General features: G+C 38.6%; 2 protein-coding genes across 2 annotated transcripts in view; one reads left to right on the top strand and one right to left on the bottom strand.

Moving 5' to 3' along the window:
• Positions 1-7,630, top strand: part of LOC125234388 (peroxisomal multifunctional enzyme type 2-like) — a 44,837-nt gene extending 37,207 nt beyond the window's left edge. The window contains exons 8-14 of the mRNA XM_048140597.1: positions 241-404; positions 977-1,103; positions 1,705-1,888; positions 2,985-3,107; positions 5,518-5,675; positions 6,466-6,672; positions 7,019-7,630. Coding sequence (XP_047996554.1) covers positions 241-404; positions 977-1,103; positions 1,705-1,888; positions 2,985-3,107; positions 5,518-5,675; positions 6,466-6,672; positions 7,019-7,230 — 1,175 coding nt within the window. The 3' untranslated portion in view covers positions 7,231-7,630. The remainder of the gene's footprint in view (positions 1-240; positions 405-976; positions 1,104-1,704; positions 1,889-2,984; positions 3,108-5,517; positions 5,676-6,465; positions 6,673-7,018) is intronic.
• LOC125234390 (recQ-mediated genome instability protein 2-like) lies at positions 7,626-9,219 on the bottom strand. The gene is made up of 2 exons (XM_048140601.1): positions 8,927-9,219; positions 7,626-7,797 (listed from the first exon to the last, which is right to left on the bottom strand). Exons 1-2 carry the CDS (start codon positions 9,120-9,122, stop codon positions 7,628-7,630), a joined length of 366 nt encoding a protein of 121 aa, XP_047996558.1. The 5' UTR covers positions 9,123-9,219; the 3' UTR covers positions 7,626-7,627.
• Positions 9,220-13,760: the final 4,541 nt, after the last annotated feature.

Raw genomic sequence — 13,760 nt, forward strand, 5'->3', positions numbered from 1 at the left:
AGTGTAGGGTTCCGTAGTTTTCCGTATTATTCTAATAAAACATTTTTTTCAATTTTTTATTTTTGCACTTTGTTGGCGTGATTGATATACATATTGGTACCAAATTTCAGCTTTCTAGTGCTAACGGTTACTGAGATTATCCGCGGACGGACGGACATACAGACATGGCGAAACTATAAGGGTTCCTAGTTGACTACGGAAGCCTAAAAACGCTAAGTAAAATGTCTTATTTGTTTACAGTGGGCGCTTCAGTAGCGAACCCCACCGACCTGAAGTATCTTTACGAGGGTCACGAGGACTTTGTAGCGCTGCCCACCTTCTTCGTGCTCGCTGGCATGTGCATGGAATCGCCCATCGTCAACCAGGCCATGCAGAGCCTTGGGAAATTCGCTGACTTCTCTAATGTAAGTCCCCATTATATCCCAAGAAGCCAAGAATCTTCACTAAGCATCCATGTCTCATGATTGGCATTTGTTTTTTTCGAAAGCGACTGGCAACGAACGGAAGACAGGTATAATGAGATCAGTCCAGCTTTCTACATGGTATTCCTTGAACCAAGAGCAACGAGTAAATATCAAGGGCTGTCTAAGCTCAGAGAGGTGGAAATATTCAATTTGGAAGTCGGACTACGGCTTTGAATCCCGGTCAGGGCATTTATTCGATGTCTCACTGATACGAGGTTTGTAATTCGCCTCCGCTAAGAAATCGGTAGTGACGGGTAGCCTTAAAAAAGAAACATGTCGACCTGCGGACACATAGAATATCTAGTTCACAGCGTATAATAACGGGAGTAGAAGAAGTTTTTCCTAATACTTGATGAGTTTTAACGATGACTCGCATTAGAACAGGAGGAGGGGCGGGCCGACGTGCCAATTTTTTCAAGAAGCAGTTACGTGATAGGCCGGAGCTCACCAGACACTTTCTATAGAAATATACACGGAATAATCATATTTATTTTCTGTCCAATGTTTCACAGGTACTCCACGGCGAGCAGTATATCGAGTTTGTAGGAGACTTCCCAAGCACCGAAGGCACGTTTACCACCCGCGCCTACGTGGTCGATGTACTGGACAAGGGCTCCAGCGCTGTGGCTCTCGTTAACAGTGAGTATTATACATTCTCTTTTAAAAAAACCTTGGCCACAGACTACGAGTGGCATGGGAACTAGAACTACCGAGTGAAATAGGCAGCGACGTTGTGTGGTAACTGAATGTGCTCTCAGTTCCCTGGACTGGTCAATAAGAAGCACAGAGCGTCATAATCAACGCGTGAGGAGTTTGAGCCTAGAAAGGGCAACATCGCGATTACTGATGATGTCTAACCAGGGCCTGAAGTATAGGGAACCTATACTTCAGGCCCTGGTTCTACCAAGTGAGTAAGCCTTAGCTATCAGTATAACAAAAGAGTCGCTGCCGTGTAAATAAAAGGGGCGCGGTGCTATTTTATAGTTCGTTGAGCGATGAACTGTAAATCTTTGACTCTCTCTTCTATTTCCACGATGGTGACTATCTTTTTTTCGTTTCTTCGCTCTCAGTGCCTGAATCACCTTTGATGAGACCAGTGCTTCAAGTGTAATAAAGAAAGCAATTAGATATTCTCATGACAAGGGCTTCATTACACTTTCCATGTATCCTTATTGCATGTGAAACATAGGGACCATTTAGACATTGAAACGCCACTTATAACCTCGTTTTTTTTTTCCAGGCGAAATATACCAGGACAAAGAGCTAGTCTATCGTACACAGCAGCACATCTTCGTGCTGGGACAGGGCGGGTTCGGCGGGCCGCGCAGCAGCAAGGCGGCCACCGACGTGGTGGCGGCGCCCGGGCGCGCGCCCGACGCGGTGCTCGAGCAGAGGACTGCTGAGGACCAGGCGGCCTTGTACAGGTCTGATTTTTGCTTTTATAGACTGGTTAAAAAGAAAAATAAAACAACAAAGAATGGCATAAAGGAGCATGTTTGGTATATTATTTAGGGTCCTTGGAGGAATGTAATAGTATTTTATGCAACTGGCGTTTAAGTGAGGTCAAAAAAGACGAGTACGAGTAACAATTTGAGGCGAAGCCGAAAATTGTTAATAAAGACGCCACGAGTTAAACACCGTTGCATACAATACTTTTTCTACGACCATGCACTTACTTTTTAATAATTTTCTAGAATAACTTTCGTGAAATTCGCACTATTTCCTGTATTTTGACGCGTCGGCCTCCCCTCTGTACCTGCACTCACCCTGTCGCTCGCACTCCCCCGCGCCGCCGCCAGCCCCCGGCGCCCCGCGCACCCACGCTATATCCCTTAAAGGCTTCCTAACAATACTTTAAGAGCTATATCGTATGCGTGGGTGCGCGGGGCGCCGGGCGGGGCGGGCATCTTTTATGTAGGGTTTTAACGATCTATGCAAGACACTGTAAATGACGAATAACACGGGAGTAGAAAATACTATGTTTTGCAAGGAAACATAACTTGTGCTCCCTTCGTGATTTTCAAAAACCTGCAAAAATTTGGTTTTTTTAGTTTTTCATCGCACTTGATTTTTTAGCAAGTTTTCTCGAAAAATTTTACCGATCTGTTATGTAAGTTTTTTTATTATTTCTCAGTTTTTGACGCGGAGCGCATTGTCTAACGCACACATCATAATTTCGCTATCTACCTTTTCATACTTGTTGACGTTTCGAGGGACATTTTAGAGGAATAGTGCTATTAGCTGAAGGCTTCATTTTGTTTAGAACCATGGATACGTGTATAACTATTATTTTCCTGCCATATTAGTCTCCTGCCACTCGCGATTACTGAACGAAGTTTGTGCAAACATCTGCGATTATTCTCAATGCTTTCTTTGGATCCCCACATTTCTACTGATACTCTAATATTAAAATTAGCCAAACAGCCTCTGTCGTTCTTGAATTTCACCAATATGTAAACATTAATTATACATATATAGACGAAGATCAATTCACTTTGATATAAATAGATTAAATGGCAGGCTTTCCGGTGACTTCAACCCGCTCCACATCGACCCCAACATGGCGGCCACGATGGGCCATCAGAAGCCCATCCTTCACGGCCTGGCATCTCTTGGCATATCGGCTAGACACGTGCTTGTCAAGTAAGTACAGTTTCTTCCTAGGGTGAAGATAATGATTCACAGTCAAAATTATTACGGGCAGTTTAAAAAATTGGGACCCCAAATTAGTGAAAGTTGTAAATTGAAATAGATATCATACCTACACGAAAGAAAAAACCCACCAGTGGGCTTTGCCGTTTTTTCTTTCGTGTATGATATCTATTTCAATTTATAATTTATGTATAGTAGTGTGACTACTTGAAAAAAGAACAAATCAAAAATACATACATAGAATCACGCCTGTATCCCATAAAGGGGTAGGCAGAGCACATGAAACTACTAAAGTTTCAGTGCCACTCTTGGCAAATAAGGGGTTGAAAGAAAACGAAACTGTGGCATTGCAGTGAATAGAATATAGAATAGAAAAAACTTTATTCAGGACGCTTAAACGAATATAAATTACAAAAAGATGTCACAAAAATTGAAATAAAACGTCACTGAAAAGGTTTCCACTCAGCTTGGTGTCAAGGTACCTTTTGGATACTTTGACGCTGGTCTTCCGTGGCAACCCTTCCATTACATACAAACGGAACAAATATGTATAATTTACAGGATATAATAACATAAAATAATAACCATAATATAACGACAAGTTATACTGTACTAAGTAAACTAAACATTATAATGAGCCACGACACTTAATCAAGAGAAACAGGTTTTTATTTTTACTTATTACTATTATTTTATACTTTGACACAAAAACAGAGATGTTATATAATCGGCACTTAATTTAGACACAATTTTTGAGAATTCAGAATGTGCTTTTTATACTTAATTTTAAAGGATTGAACAGACGCTGAGTTGCGGATGGGTGGCGGTATATTGTTCCAGCACTTCGTGGCAGAGTACCTGAAACTGCCACGAAATGCAGATGTATTGTGCCGAGGACAAGCAAGGCGACTAGCACCCCTTATGTGACGTTGGGAAAATTCCAGCTTAGCTGCTAAATAATGGGGTGTTAAAGTTTTCACAATGCCAAAAAGCATACAAGCGAAATGCAGTGCTCGTCGTGACTCCATGTTCATTAACCCACTATTATTAAGGAAAGGTGTAACATGAGTCCTTGGTGGTATGTGGAAACAGAAACGAGCACAAGCATTTTGTACTCGCTGTATTAGTTTTTTGGTTTGACCCAACAGACAACCACCTATGACTGAATCTGCATAGTTAAGTTTAGAGAGGATTAAAGACTCACAGAGATAGATTCGAACATCGGTAGATAAATATTTACGGACACGGTACAGTATTTTGAGTCGGTAAAAACAATTTCTGGAAGTTTCTAAAACATGATTGTGAAATCTTAATTTGCCATCCATGAGAACACCCAAGTTTCGAGCTTCATCTACTTGTTCAATAGAGTCAAAACCTATCTTAATAATCGGATTACAGTTTTTAATTTGACGCCGTTGCTTTTCCGTACCTAATATTAGAAATTTAGATTTTAAGGGGTTTAAAAATAAACTGTTTCTATTGGACCATTGAACTATTCGAGACAAGTCAGTGTTAATGCTATTTACTGCAGAAGAAATTTGATTTAGCTTAATTGGGAGATATACTTGGAGATCATCGGCATAGATGTGATATCGGCAGTTCTGGATGGAGTTTACTATATCTGCGCTATATAGAATATATAAAATTGGACCCAGTATAGAACCCTGTGGAACGCCACGAGAGACGGGTGAATCTTCAGAAATCTTACTGGTACCATTCTCATTGCTTAATTTTGTTCTCTGAAGCCGGCCACTCAAATAGCTAGAAAACCATTTGAGTGCTAGCATCATTGCAGTGACAGGTTGCCAGCCTCTCGCCTACGCCACAATTTAACCCATATCCCATAGTCGCCTTCTACGACACCCACGGGAAGAAGGGGGTGGTGAAATTCTTAACCCGTCACCACACAGGCAATCAAAAATATTCAATAAAATAATTTGATTAGTTGTTTAGTGAAAGTTGTTAACAAAAATTAACTCGATGTCAGTTTTGTGACGACAATTAAGCATGAAATTTTAATAAAAAATATTGCTTTTGTGTTAATTACATAAGCAATAATCTACATTTAGAATATGAAAAAACTTGATTTTTAGGCAAATTTTATTCTTAATTGTAGTCACAAACCTGACATCGTGTTAATTTCTGTTATCAACTGTCACTAATTTTGGGTCCCAATTTCTGAAAATGACCTTACATGGCAGGCTCTGAAGATTTCTCTACCTTTGACACGTCGACTCTAAAATGGCGGTCTCGATAGGCCATCCTGCATTGCCTCGCGCTTCTTAGCATATCGGCTAAACACTTGCTAGTGAAAGTTTCTTAGTTTTTCCACACTATTTTGTTATAGACGGTTCAGACATATCTTCATTACTTCTCGCTTGTAATTTAATTTATTTCATAGGTACGCGGGCAACAACCCGTCCAACGTGAAAGCACTGAAGGCGCGCTTCGTGAAGCCCGTAGTCCCTGGCCAGACCCTCGCTACAGAGATGTGGCTGGACGGCAACCGCGTACACTTCCAAACTAAGGTGAAGGAGACCGGGAATGTCGTCATCGCAGGTCAGTTATTGTTACTCGTATTACCTCCATATGTAAAATAATACACATAAAGGTATTAAATAATACGCTTATAAACGGGTGCTAAAGTTTCGAACAACTTTATCCAGATTATGATTTATAGGTGTTGCAAAACTTTTACGGGCGACATCTGTCGCATGATATGATACTACTTGCACTTTTTTGATAATTTTGGTGAAGCTTGGTAACATCGACTGTTGATAATGATAGGTCCGAAGATTTATCGTCAGTTTTGATAAGTCCCTGTTTATTTTTAATTCGTAGTTTATCGGTAGTCACTATTAGTCTAGTAGTGTTGTCAGTATTGAGATATTTACGAACGCATATTGAATTTGTAAATACTAGGAGATACGCCAATGTTTCTTATTTTTAGTTGGCTTGGCAAAGAGGATAGAGTATTATAGAGAGTTACTGTCAAAGTAAAATGTGTAATCACAGTGCATAGACTGCCATCTCTCGACACAAGCTTAAAACTTTTGAACCTCAGTTTTGACAATTTAGCCCATATTCTTAGCTTGATATGTATTAAAATGTCAAATATTAATATTAGCGCCATCTAGCTGAGCGTTCCCCAAAGGTGTAACGCCATCTTGGCCACCGTACCTTTTTCTCTATGGCTTTGAGGTACGTTTTTTTCTTAGACCTTATCCGTCTATACGGAGTTACATATGTCTTTGATGCTACTGAGCTGATCAGTATTTCATCGGTTTTAGAACGCAGTGTGGTATTTTTTATGTGAATAAATCCAACTGTAATATTTATATGTTTTCAGGTGCCTACATCGACTTGAAGAAAGTTGAATCCGCCTCAGGCCCCGCGCCCGCCGCGGCCCCTCAGGCCTCCGGCGTAGCTCTGAAGAGCGACGCTCTATTCGCCAAGATCATTGAGGAGGTCAAGAAGAACGCTGCCAAAGCCAAATCCATTGGTGGAGTGTTCCTTTACAATATCATCGACAATGGGAAGACCGTCAAACAGTGGAGTAAGTTGGATTTAATTATGTATCTTGTATGCTCTTAGTTTGTGGGTTTTCTTGTTTCGTCTTGACTATTACTAAGTGTTTTTTAAGTTCAGTATAAATACAATCGCCAGGTTTACAAATATCCATCCACTGGCTCCGGTACTGGATTCAAATATTGACTATCCCACCTGAACTGTCAACCTAAAGGCATTATAACAGATTTATTTATTTTAGTATTAACCACTTGTCTGTGTATGACTAGGATTCTGGCCGAAGTCACCTTGCATTTTTTTACAAATTGAGCTAAACCCTCGATTATTAAACAATACACTCAAGTTTCACGTATTTATTATGTTTTGCATTACAGCTCTGGACCTCAAGACGCCCGTAGTCTTCGAAGGTGCCCCGAAAGCCAAGCCCGACGTCACTATGACCGTCTCTGACGACGACCTGATCGCCATCGCCGGCGGCTCCCTCAACCCACAAACCGCGTTCATGAAGGGCAAACTAAAGATCAGCGGCAATATCATGATGGCCCAAAAACTAGGCCCGCTTTTGAAATCGGAAGCCAAATTGTAAGTGATATTTTCGGCCAGTAAGCTAGTACTCGTATTTATTCGGCGCAAATATAATCGGTGCAATGTAGGGATTTTGTGCTGTTATTTTTTTTTACCAGAAGTGCCTGTTTCTATTAATAGTTATTATCAAAAAAATTAAGCAAATGTATTTTTTTCTCGCAGAATTTGGTTCAATTATAAAAATGTATACAACGTTAAAGCTTATGAAGCATTCCAGTAGTTTTAACGATTATGTTTTTATTTATATCTTGGTAAAAGCAACCTGTTATTCCTAATGTATTTGATTTTATATATTTTTAATGGGCTAAGCAATGTAATAAGTACAGAATAAGTATATTTCACATTACTGTTATGGAATGGTGATGGATTTTATCACAGTTGAATAAAAAAAGTTTATATTATACTAAGGTTTTTATTTTTCCTTCAAAGAGTAAGTTTGATTCTCTAACTTCATATTCCCACGCTTCTTTCATGTCGGGCTGAGAGCTGAGATCTACGAATTTACATGCTTGCACTTCAGGCAGGCCCTTTGTCGAGACGGCTGTGCCTAGAATACAGCAATATTTGCCTGAAAAACAACAAATACTAAACTAAATCTAAATCTTATATGTATAAAAAAGCAGTTATCAGAAGTCACGTTATGAAGAAAATTAAATCTAACACATTTGTGCGAATGATGAGGCAACTGACGTAGCGCAAAGGAAACTGAAAAAAAAATTACAAAAACAAGAAGTTGTAAGCATAGTTTAAAAGAACAGGAATACAAGGATGTTCAACTAAGCAGTTAAAAGCAATTCTGACGACTGTGGCCTTAAGCAAATCGGGTAAGCAAGGTAAAGCGAAAGGGAACATGCAAAGCGTATATTACTGACTCTGTAACTGTGTCTCTTGTTTCCTTTATGTACAATAAAGCTTTATACATACATACAAAGCGAAGATCTTGATATATTTAAACAATACAAGTAATAAAGTACGTATACAAAACTCAGTAAGTTAAGTATTATATATTCCACAACTATATATACTACATATACTATACACCGTGTTTCACTTAACACTAAAAACTTGAAAACCGTTTGTTCAGAATCGAGAGTAGAATCGATTGAGCTATATCTTGATGGGGGTAATATTTTTATTTAAATTAGTATGATTAGTTATTTTTTACGTGCCTATTCTATTGTATTCGTAATACAACATTGTGTATATCGCATTGCTAGAGGTTGTTTACCTTTTTCAGTATTTAGGGGTATTAATACTGGCTGGTTACTTGGGCGATTATTTTTTCCGCTACGAGTTTGACGTTGTTTATCAGTTTAATCTTAATGTTTATCATAAGTCATAACAAATTGAACTCGTACCTAATTACAACTTTGTCATTCTGAATATTGGGTTTAAATTTATACATACATACATACAAAGCAATTTGAAGATATTGATATATTTAAAGCTAAGTCAATAAAGAAATCTAAAAATTAATAAAAAAAAAAAGTAACCATCAGATTAAAGATGAATACTCAGATGAGTTTAAAAAATAAAAATCTGTTGGGGTGTCTGAGGTTTTGAGTGATACGGAAACACGTTATATACTTACTAACTATATATACTATATATACTTATTCCACAACTTTTTTGACAATTTCAAATGCCGTACCAGTACCACATTTAAAACCAAAATATTTAAGAACATATTTTCTTACCTTTTTGCAAAGAGGCCTTATCGATGACGCCGTCGGCAGTCTCACATTTTGTTATTTTCGCTCTTCCAAAAGTATCCGATATTATTAAAATATCGTTACCGACATTTTGTTCGATAGTGCCTTGCAACCAAACATCAAATGGGGTTGGTTTGTTAACCATATCTCTAATGAAATACTTTCTTGGGTTTAACGTCATTTTATTTTATTGGACCTTTCGTTATTTTATTTAAGAAGCATTTGTTTTAATTATTGAACAAGTTTAACCTAACTCAATGCGAATAGAAGTATTTTGACATTTTTGACAGAAATCGGACCATAGACAAGACAGTTAAATTAAAAACTAACATTTTGTTTCGGATTCCAGTATTATAGCATATATAAGTATAAAAAAAACTTGAAACTAATTAAAATAATTAACGAATAAATAAGTATAGAACCTAAGTTCGAGTATATTTAAGTTTATCCATAGGTACTAATATTATAAATGGGAAAGTGTGTGTGTCTGTTTGTTTGTCCGTCTAACACGGCAAAACGAATTGACGTCATTTTATTTTACTTTGTAATCCACTACTGGGTGTCAGATTACTTGTAATGTAATCAAGTGAAACGGTAAATTACCATTACATATAAAGGAATCACTAATCATCTATACAATAATTAATTACCAATAATTCGGAATCATAGTCGATTTAAAATATCTGAAATTATTGACTTGATTACTTTCAGATTACAAATATGTAGTACCTCAGGGTGGCTAGCCGAATGGCACAATCGCTCACGAAACGCTCACGAAACGAAGCGCTAGTAGATATCTATCTCTATCGCACTTGCGTATTGGCGCGACAGAGCCAGCGGCGTATCGCTTTCGTTTGGCGTCGGAGAAATGCCATTCGGCTACGGGGCCAGATTGCTGACTGTCACTTTGACACAAAAGTCATCATGGGTGTCGTAAAATAGGTTTTAGGGGGTGCTGATTCCAAAATTAATGACCAATTTGGAATCTGACATTGCTGACTGTCACTTTGACACAAAAGTCGTCATGGGTGTCGTAAAATAGGTTTTAGGGGGTGCTGATTCCAAAATGAATGACCAATGTGGAATCTGACATTGCTGACTGTCACTTTGACACAAAAGTCGTCATGGGTGTCGTAAAATAGGTTTTAGGGAGTTCTGATTCCAAAATTAATGAACAATGTGGAATCTGACATTGCTGACTGTCACTTTGACACAAAAGTCGTCATGGGTGTCGTAAAATAGGTTTTAGGGGGTGCTGATTCCAAAATTAATGACCAATTTGGAATCTGACATTGCTGACTGTCACTTTGACACAAAAGTCGTCATGGGTATCGTAAAATAAGTTTTAGGGGGTGCTGATTCCAAAATGAATGACCAATGTGGAATCTGACATTGCTGACTGTCACTTTGACACAAAAGTCGTCATGGGTGTCGTAAAATAGGTTTTAGGGAGTGCTGATTCCAAAATTAATGAACATTGTGGAATCTGACATTGCTGACTGTCACTTTGACACAAAAGTCGTCATGGGTGTCGTAAAATAGGTTTTAGGGGGTGCTGATTACAAAATTAATGACCAATGTGGAATCTGACATTGCTGACTGTCACTTTGACACAAAAGTCGTCATGGGTGTCGTAAAATAGGTTTTAGGGAGTGCTGATTCCAAAATTAATGAACAATGTGGAATCTGACATTGCTGACTGTCACTTTGACACAAAAGTCGTCATGGGTGTCGTAAAATAGGTTTTAGGGGGTGCTGATTCCAAAATTAATAACCAATTTGGAATCTGACATTGCTGACTGTCACTTTGACACAAAAGTCGTCACGGGTGTCGTAAAATGGGTTTTAGAGGGTGCTGATTCCAAAATTAATGAACAATGTGGAATCTGACATTGCTGACTGTCACTTTGACACAAAAGGCATCATGGGTGTCGTAAAATAGGTTTTAGGGGGTGCTGATTCCAAAATTAATGACCAATGTGGAATCTGACATTGCTGACTGTCACTTTGACACAAAAGTCGGTATGGTTGTAGCGTGTGGCCTGAGTAAAGCACCACAGCTGCGACAGATGGCGCGCCCGTGTTTATTATTTTTGAGTGTTTGTAATTTAAAAACATGAAAGATTGCATTAAAATAAGCATCTTTTATAGAATGAAGTTGTTTGAAAAACCTACTTATTTAGGAGTTAGAGCAGTACGAAGTTGCGAATTTTCCCATAGTATTTACTAAGGCGCCAGAGATTTTTTTTACCAATATAACCAATTTAAATAAGGATGTTTTGTTATATAAACTTTTTCTTCTCCATTAATATTTACTGAGATATTAGGGTTCTAAGATTAGTAAATGGCACTAGCACTTTAATAAAATTAACGCGTGTCTCGCAAACGGTCTAGGATACAAAATGACGACTTTTATATAGGTATAGGTTAGGTTCGTTAGGTATCTTCAAACGGACGAAGGCTCCTATTCTGTGCAGTTTCTTTAATAAGCGGGGCTCCGTCGATATCGCTTTCTGTCTCTGGCGCCTTAGTAATGCTACGGGAAAATTTTGCAACTTTGCACCACTCTAACTCCTAAATTAGTAGGTTTTAAAAAAAACTTTAATTTATAAAAGATGCTTATTTTAATGCATTCTTTCTAATAAGAACAAAACACTATGCTAGAAAGAGTGCAGAGGAAGTTCTGTAGGCACATTTACAAACGACTGTACGGATATTACCCATATATGTATCCATCTCTATTCGTAACAGGAATGGTTGGTCTTCAAACTCTAGAAACCAGACGGAAACTGCTGCATATTATGCATTACCGCCAACTGTTTCACCATAGAGTAGATGACGCATCCGTGCTTGAGAGAATGGGGCTGCAAGTGCCAAGAGCGAATGTGGTGGTTGGCATGCCGGGCGCGGTACCGGCGCGGCGGCGGCGGCGCCTGTTCGCGGCGGCCGGCGCACCGCTCGAGCCCGAGCTGCTCTTAACCGCATCATGTTGGAGACAGACGATATTGACATATTTGCTGATAGTGTTGGTGTGTTTTTTTTAAATGGAGATAGTTGTAGAGATGGAGAGTGACATAGGCTACTTTTTGTCTCTTTCTAACGCGAGCGAAGCCGCGGGCAAAAGCTAGTGCCTGTATGAATTTGAGAGCAATTTCACTAAAACAGAGTATGATTGTAATCGATAGTCGATAAAATTTAACGTTCCAACTCGATTGAAGTTTGATTTTTGCCATGAGCAGAGCCCGGAAAATCCATAGCAAAACAAAAGACTGTCGCAATCAAACTAGGGTGAGAAACATTTTTTTATCGATATCGAGTAAGTTTTGTCTAAAAAAAATCATACCGATATGTTTAGGTACGTACGTTATTTTATAATTATTCACGCAAAACGCAAAACAAGTAGTAAGTTAAGGGTTTGTTTTATATGTGTTATTATTTCATCTAAAATACAACGTAACCTATATTATCAATGTTACTTATATTTCTGCATATTAAGTAATAACCCTTTCCTTTTAGCTTGGCCGTAGTCGGGTGACAAAGAGGTAATCAACCTCATTGTAAATTTATAATAGACACTGCAGAAAATTAATATTCCATAAGACATTGAATGTCATTATTGTCATTTCATTGCGTATGACAGTGATAAAATATAAGTTGTGTCTCTGTAGATAATTATTATTTAAACCTTAAATATTTTGACACGGACGTGGTTGATATATAAAACTATTTAAAATGAGTAATGTGCAAGATCGTATTAAAACGTGGATAACCAATCACCCTGAACTAGTCTACAATGAGTTTTATAAATTTGCTCCCTTGACGTCGAGTGAAGTCGAACGTTCATTTCGTATACATAAATGGCTTTACAGTGATAAACGAAACAGTCTTCTCCCAGAGAATGTTGAAAAATTAATGATTATATACTCCTATTACTATAACAAACCCAATAAGATGTCAAGTGCTGCTGTGTGTACTGACGTGGATTTCGAGGGAGAAATTTCATCTGTCTGTACCTGTATAATTATTTATACATTTTTTTTTCATTTGGTGGGCCATTTTCTTCTCATATTTAGAACTATCGATATCGATAAAAAAATGTTTCTCACCCTAGTTTGATTGCGACAGTCTTTTGTTTTGCTATGGATTTTCCGGGCTCTGGCCATGAGCAATTCCGCCCTCTGATGATTGTATTGCTTAGTGTAGGCCGCAGGCATTTAAAGTCTGTCAAGCCGTTTTCGTCACTATAAAAAAAGCTACGTAAAAAGTTTGCCCAAGTTGTAGTATAACCGCACTTGGCAATATTGATACCCAAGCAATCGAGAGAATCCAATATTGAACCACCATCGCCAGCGTAATAGCGAGCGAGTTCAGGATTTGGAATCTTGAGCGTTGCAAGGATTTCAAGGCACATTATAAAAAAAATGCCACCGAGTGAAACGTGGAGGCCACACTTAGTACCAAATGGTGCTCGCACAATTATTGGAAGTAAAGGGTGCTCAGTGCCTTACTTACTCAAAAAATCGCCAGCTACTTCCGGAAGCAACGGGTTGTGCTTATCTTAATATCTAACGGCCAACGCTGTCCCAATTAACGCAGGTTGTGTGGGTAAACACTTATGGACAAGTGATTGGATTTGCACTCTAACTTATTAATATACCTGTTGGCGGCAAGATCAGCACGGGAAGTATGGTCGCGCGATAGACGATAAAATATCAGGCCGTCCCTATCGCACTTACAAATAGTGCGATAGGGACGGCCTGCTATTTTGTCGTCTATCGCGCGACCATGCTTCCCGTGCAGGTAATTCCTATACATGTTG

The sequence above is a fragment of the Leguminivora glycinivorella genome, chromosome 16 (genome assembly GCF_023078275.1).
Source record: "Leguminivora glycinivorella isolate SPB_JAAS2020 chromosome 16, LegGlyc_1.1, whole genome shotgun sequence".
Lineage (NCBI taxonomy): Eukaryota > Metazoa > Arthropoda > Insecta > Lepidoptera > Tortricidae > Leguminivora > Leguminivora glycinivorella.

Bases quoted from the DNA above. Each gene is read 5' to 3' on its own strand.
- LOC125234390 (XM_048140601.1), bottom strand. From the start codon at position 9,122: ATGACGTTAAACCCAAGAAAGTATTTCATTAGAGATATGGTTAACAAA. The intron at 7,798-8,926 runs GTAAGAAAATAT...GTTGTTTTTCAG, and splicing joins TAAGGCCTCTTTGCAAAAAG to GCAAATATTGCTGTATTCTA.